This window comes from Branchiostoma belcheri, unplaced genomic scaffold, assembly GCF_001625305.1.
Source record: "Branchiostoma belcheri isolate BF01 breed outbred unplaced genomic scaffold, Haploidv18h27 scaffold220, whole genome shotgun sequence".
In the NCBI taxonomy this organism is placed as follows: domain Eukaryota; kingdom Metazoa; phylum Chordata; class Leptocardii; order Amphioxiformes; family Branchiostomatidae; genus Branchiostoma; species Branchiostoma belcheri.
The window spans coordinates 312325-317663 of record NW_017803714.1 but is presented as its reverse complement, the minus strand read 5'-3'; the positions used below and the strand labels follow the sequence as shown (position 1 = coordinate 317663).

The following is a 5339-nucleotide window of genomic DNA, read 5'->3' as shown; positions in this document are numbered from 1 at the left end:
CGAAACACACCAGCTTCGCAGGCACGCGGCACGGCGGCAGCTGGCTACATTACACCGATCGACTTGTTACACCTAACCCTTGATCATCTAATTCTAGACTTTGTTCAAAGCTAACTAATGACAATGCCCCTACTGTACTAGGTGACACAGCGAGTTCCACTCTGCGATACTTCTAGGAAGGAATGAATTCTTGAACACCTCAATCCTAGGTTGATAACTCTGGTACTACTTGAAGGCATGACTATTTCTTGTTCTCTTCTGGGCTGGTATTAGGTACTATTAAAGTAGTTGGGACATCCACCAACTAGTCATTTTGTACATCATGCATAGTCTGGACACTTTTCTTCTGCCTTCCAGTGATACCCACTGTAGGTTTCTTTTCATTTCTGTGACACTAGCACCTCTTTCATAGTTCTGTTCATACAGAATATTGCAGCTTGATTCTGTACCCTTTTCAGTTCTTCTTTGTCTTTCTTTGTACATGGATCCAACCTGCACATCATATCTGTTTTCTCAACACAATAAAATTTCTTAAATAGTGGTTATTTGGGCTATAAAAGCAGGCCTAGACCCCAAGCAGACCTTTTTCTCAGACCGGGTAGGTTTTTTCGCCTGTTGGACTGGATCGGTTTTTCCGTAAACCCATGTGGGTCGCGATCATGGGGGAGGGGGGCGGTTCGCCTCGGCTTTATATTTGATACAGGCTCCGGTCTAAAAAAAATAAATTGACGTTGGACCACCAGAACTCCGATACACAACAAGAAGAAAGAAATTACAAACTTCCTACCCCCAAACAGCAAAAAGCCACGGTTGTAGACCCGTACCCCTCCCCACCGATCGTATGTTTACGTAAGTTTATACGACGTTTTGGCATCCTTACCTGAGAACAAACTGCCCAGAACTTGTCCAAATAGCTGTCCACACTCTGAAGGTGAATTGCTCGATCCTCACCACCTCAAAAATTGCAGATTTCAGACAATTTAACCAAAATGCGTGCGTATACTGGGTATAGCAAACACCAACGCGTCCAGTCGGTGCCTGGTTACGCGGTGCAATCACGTGGTGCGCTGTGGCCGATATCCTCTCGGGAGGATAGCAATGCGTTATCACGTCCTCCAGGCCCTTACTTATGCACTTATTGGCATGCCTATATAAGTCCTTTACTATCTGATATTGGTTTTGTAGCCGGCAAATTTACGCTACATTCTCTAGTTGGCCGTCTGTAGTAACGCGCTCCATCTTGTCCGCCATTTTTCCTCACGTGATCCTGGGCGTGTTACGTCACGGCAGCTCGCCACGCCAGCCACGGCTGGGATGGTATGATCATCGCTTATATAGACAGGAGGTATACCTTGAGGTACGGAGGTACTACCTTACACCTATAACAAGCGATGGATCATGCCCGTGATTCTATGCTTATAAGCTATAATCGTGGTCGTAACGGGTGCACCCACCGTCTTATTTTGAAACTAAAAATAAGAAATGTCAATGCCTACCCATGTAAGGGAATGATATCGATGGGAATAATGTTGACCTTAACAATGGATTACAGCAGTACTTGGACATTTGCTAAAGATCTAGATGCTCAGGCAGAAAATTTATGAATCCACATCAGAATCAGAAACCGTATTTTCAAGATCACCCCTTGATTTTGTCACAGCTCCTGATTTTTATGAAAGCACTATTTTCTTTCCAACAAGTACTAGTACAAGTACTAGTATATGTTTTAATCATGAAATTTTTGTGTCGGTAGTTAAATATTTTCAAGTTGAACGTTTTGATCCAACACAAGGTAAATTTGTCTCACCTAGACTCGACGGGGGCTGACATCGTTTACCAGATAACAGTGTTGACGTCACACCTCAAAGAAGACATGTGGCTGGTTTTACTGGGTCAGTATATTGGGGAAGACCAGGGGAACTTTGCAAAAGTTCTAGGTGAGAAATCTACCTTGTATTGAATCAAACGTATGTCTTTCAACTGAATGACTGCCAGAGACTAACGTTTGGTGGTGTAGTTGTCACCCCTGACAGCACAGTGGTCACTTCGGGTCCAGTCGATGGTGGAGAGACGCTCGTGTTCAGACGTGTCCCGGGTGCAGACGTGCCGCTGCACGATGCGATCTTCCATGTGAACGTAGTTTGCGAGACGACCGGTCCTTCCTTCTTGTCAATATTCACCTTTGTACAGCAGCTGTTGTTATATCTTGTCTGGTCCAGCATAGAATACAAAGATGTATGGCACCGAATATACAAAAAAATCATGAAAACAAACATGGTTGAGAAATCCCATTTCATCTGTGAACACAGGTGGTATGTTCTCCCAACAAGGCTCTTTGAAATTCTAACATGTAAGGGACAGTAAACTTGTGTCCTCGTCTTTGTAGAATGCTTGAATATCGATACCACTATTCAATTATCAAGGAATAGACTTACCGGTTGGGTTACTATATCGCTCTCCAGTGATAAAGTAGCGAATATGACAAATGACACTCCTGCCCCAACCAAGGCAGCTACTGCAAGAGCGATGGCGACTCCACGAACGAACCAACAGATTTTTGCCTCTTTCCAGTCATCTATACGAGCAAAAAATCGGGGTTTCTAGATTACCGGGAGTATATATATATACATACACATGTATTAGGATTTTGTGAATTTGTTGGAACAACGGAAGAAATTGTATGGTGAACTGTTAATGATAACGAGGATCGAAACTGTGCAGGGTGGGAGGGTCACTGGAATTTTCAGCTTACTGAATTACCCTAATACCAAATCAGTAACCTCTAACTCCGGTTACATGTTTACTCTATTTCCAGGCTATAATCTTTCTCTGCTTAGCACTCATCACATATGAGAAAGAGTGTGGGAAGGTCAAACACACAGCACTACCAGCGGACCAGCCCCCTGCTGTAGTGCATTGCACAACTGTGTGTCGCCCAAGGCGTTACGAAATGGAGATGGGCACCAACCCACGGTCGGGCAAGAGCACGGGAGACCTTCTTCTTCTTCTGCCATTCCTCCTATACCTCTTCCCTACCCAGGTGATATCAACCAACTCTTCAGTCCTCCCAATCACATTCTGTCAATCTGTACTCTGCCTGATCAAACATACACACAAACCTACAAACAACCCACACAAAATAATACTTCAGTACCTGCAGGTACAATATTAACCACAAAGCAAAACAAGTGCTGAACTTTTTCGAGAATATCACAACAAACGTACGGTACCTTTGACTTTAGGCTGTCGGACACTAGGGTCATGGTCGTACTCGTGGTTGTCTGGATCGTCGTTGTTGTACACGTGGTCGTTGGGGTCGTCGTTGTTGGACACGTGGTTGTCGGGATTGTCGTTGTTGTACACGTGGTTGTCGGGATTGTCGTTGTTGTACACGTGGTTGTCTGGATCGTCGTTGTTGGGCACGTGGTCGTTGGGGTCGTCGTTGTTGGACACGTTGTTGTCGGGATTGTCGTTGTTGTACACGTGGTTGTCTGGATCGTCGTTGTTGGGCATATGGTCGTTGGGGTCGTCGTTGTTGAACACGTGGTCGTTGGGGTCGTCGTTGTTGGAGACGTGGTTGTCGGGATTGTCGTTGTTGGACACGCGGTTGTCGGGATTGTCGTTGTTGGACACGTGGATGTCGGAATCGTCGTTGTTGGGCACGTAGTTGTCTGGATCGTCGTTGTTGGACAGCTGGTTGTCTGGATCGTCGTTGTTGGACACGTGGTTGTCTGGATCGTCGTTGTCATCGGCTCTTCCACCATCTGTAGTGAATGTTATGTTTTATAAACAATGTATTTAGCAAACAGGTTCTGACGTTTTGGAAAAAGGCTTAATAGTGCTTAGTCATGAATTGCACATCGAGACAGATTGGTTTTATGGATCATTATAGACAAACAGTAGGATTTACTTTAATTCAGGATTACCTTGATTAACAGCAAAGATTTTCCAGGATCAAGAGGGTTATAAGATTCCTGTAATCTAAACTTTATAAGACATTTTGAGGAACTAGCTATGAGAAGGGAACGTCAGATTTAAAGGAGAATGTTTTGTACTATCCTAAACTACCCAAATGTGTTACGTCGATGAAGGTTAGACATCCAGGTAATACGATACGCCAAAAAGCAGTTACTCAAGCAACTGGATATGATTTTGAAAACGTCGGACGTTTCAACTAGTGTCCACTAGCTTTCGTCAGTGACTGAGAGACCAGAGGGGAAATTTAGGTTTATAAGCACAAACTATTGATTGATTTGCATATCAATCAATGAGAGACCAGAGGGGAAATGTAGGTTTATAAGCACAAACTATTGATTGATTTGCATATCAATCAATAGTTTGTGCTTATAAACCTGCATTTCCTCTCTGGTCTCTCAGTCACTGACGAAAGCTAGTGGATACTAGTTGAAACGTCTGACGTTTTCAAAGTCATATCCAGTTGCTTGAGTAACTGCTTTTTGGCGTACCCACATTTGTTGTTATCATCACACAAACCACTAACTGTCATTTGTCACGAGAAAGAAAAGGTTACCCTACCCTAGGTGTGGTAGCAGAACAAAGTTTTCTCCCTATGAGGATTTTTATCTATAGTTATGTGGTCATAAGTCATAAGGTTCGACGCTGTAAAATTGATAGTAGGGATTATGTGACATTATCACCAAAACAAAATGAGGTATTTTTATGGAGCAAGTATGGGGTCCCCGCTATACAAGTATAAGGGCAGCAAGGTTAGGGATACCCTTAACTTATGTCACTGAAAGCGACAAATACAAATTGCTTATAGAGCATGAAAACCTATAGATGCAAAGATGTACAATATAATGATATGTGTATGTCTCTGATGTCAGGAATAGTTCTTCGATTTGCGTTTTTGTGTGTGGGGGAGGCATTATGTGAGACATCAAAATATGTAAGGCATCGTCATACAATTGCTATTCATACGACTATCATGTTGTATTGTACCTCTTTGCCCAGTTGGAACCATTTTTCATCATCTATTACTAAGTTATGCATGGCAGTTTCATAAAAGATGTTTAAACCCGGTGTACTGACAGCCTGGGTCTGTTTACACTACCTGAGTTATGTCCTTACAAAAAGCCACTAAAACAAAGCCACAGAAAGAATAAAGAAACACAAAAAGGCTGAAGAGGAGTTTGGTTTGATTAGTGTTTCTGATACCGGTCCATATGCCTACGAAACAAAATAACTCTTCAAGCAGAGGTTGTGGGGGAAAGGTCGTTAGCTTTTTAAACATGTGTACGGCCGGCGACCTTCTCTGGCTAATGGATACTGTCTTGCTACCGAAAGGGATCTGCTTGGAGATTAGAAAAAAAATAGCG

General features: G+C 43.1%; 1 protein-coding gene across 1 annotated transcript in view; it reads right to left on the bottom strand.

Moving 5' to 3' along the window:
* Nucleotides 1–1998: 1998 nt before the first annotated feature.
* LOC109470356 (uncharacterized protein DDB_G0287625-like) overlaps nucleotides 1999–5339 on the bottom strand; it is a 6121-nt gene continuing 2780 nt past the window's right edge. Inside the window, exons 2-3 of the mRNA XM_019769276.1 lie at nucleotides 3231–3764; nucleotides 1999–2162 (exon numbers count right to left, since the gene is read on the bottom strand). Of these exons, the coding sequence (XP_019624835.1) occupies nucleotides 1999–2162; nucleotides 3231–3764 (698 nt within the window). The remainder of the gene's footprint in view (nucleotides 2163–3230; nucleotides 3765–5339) is intronic.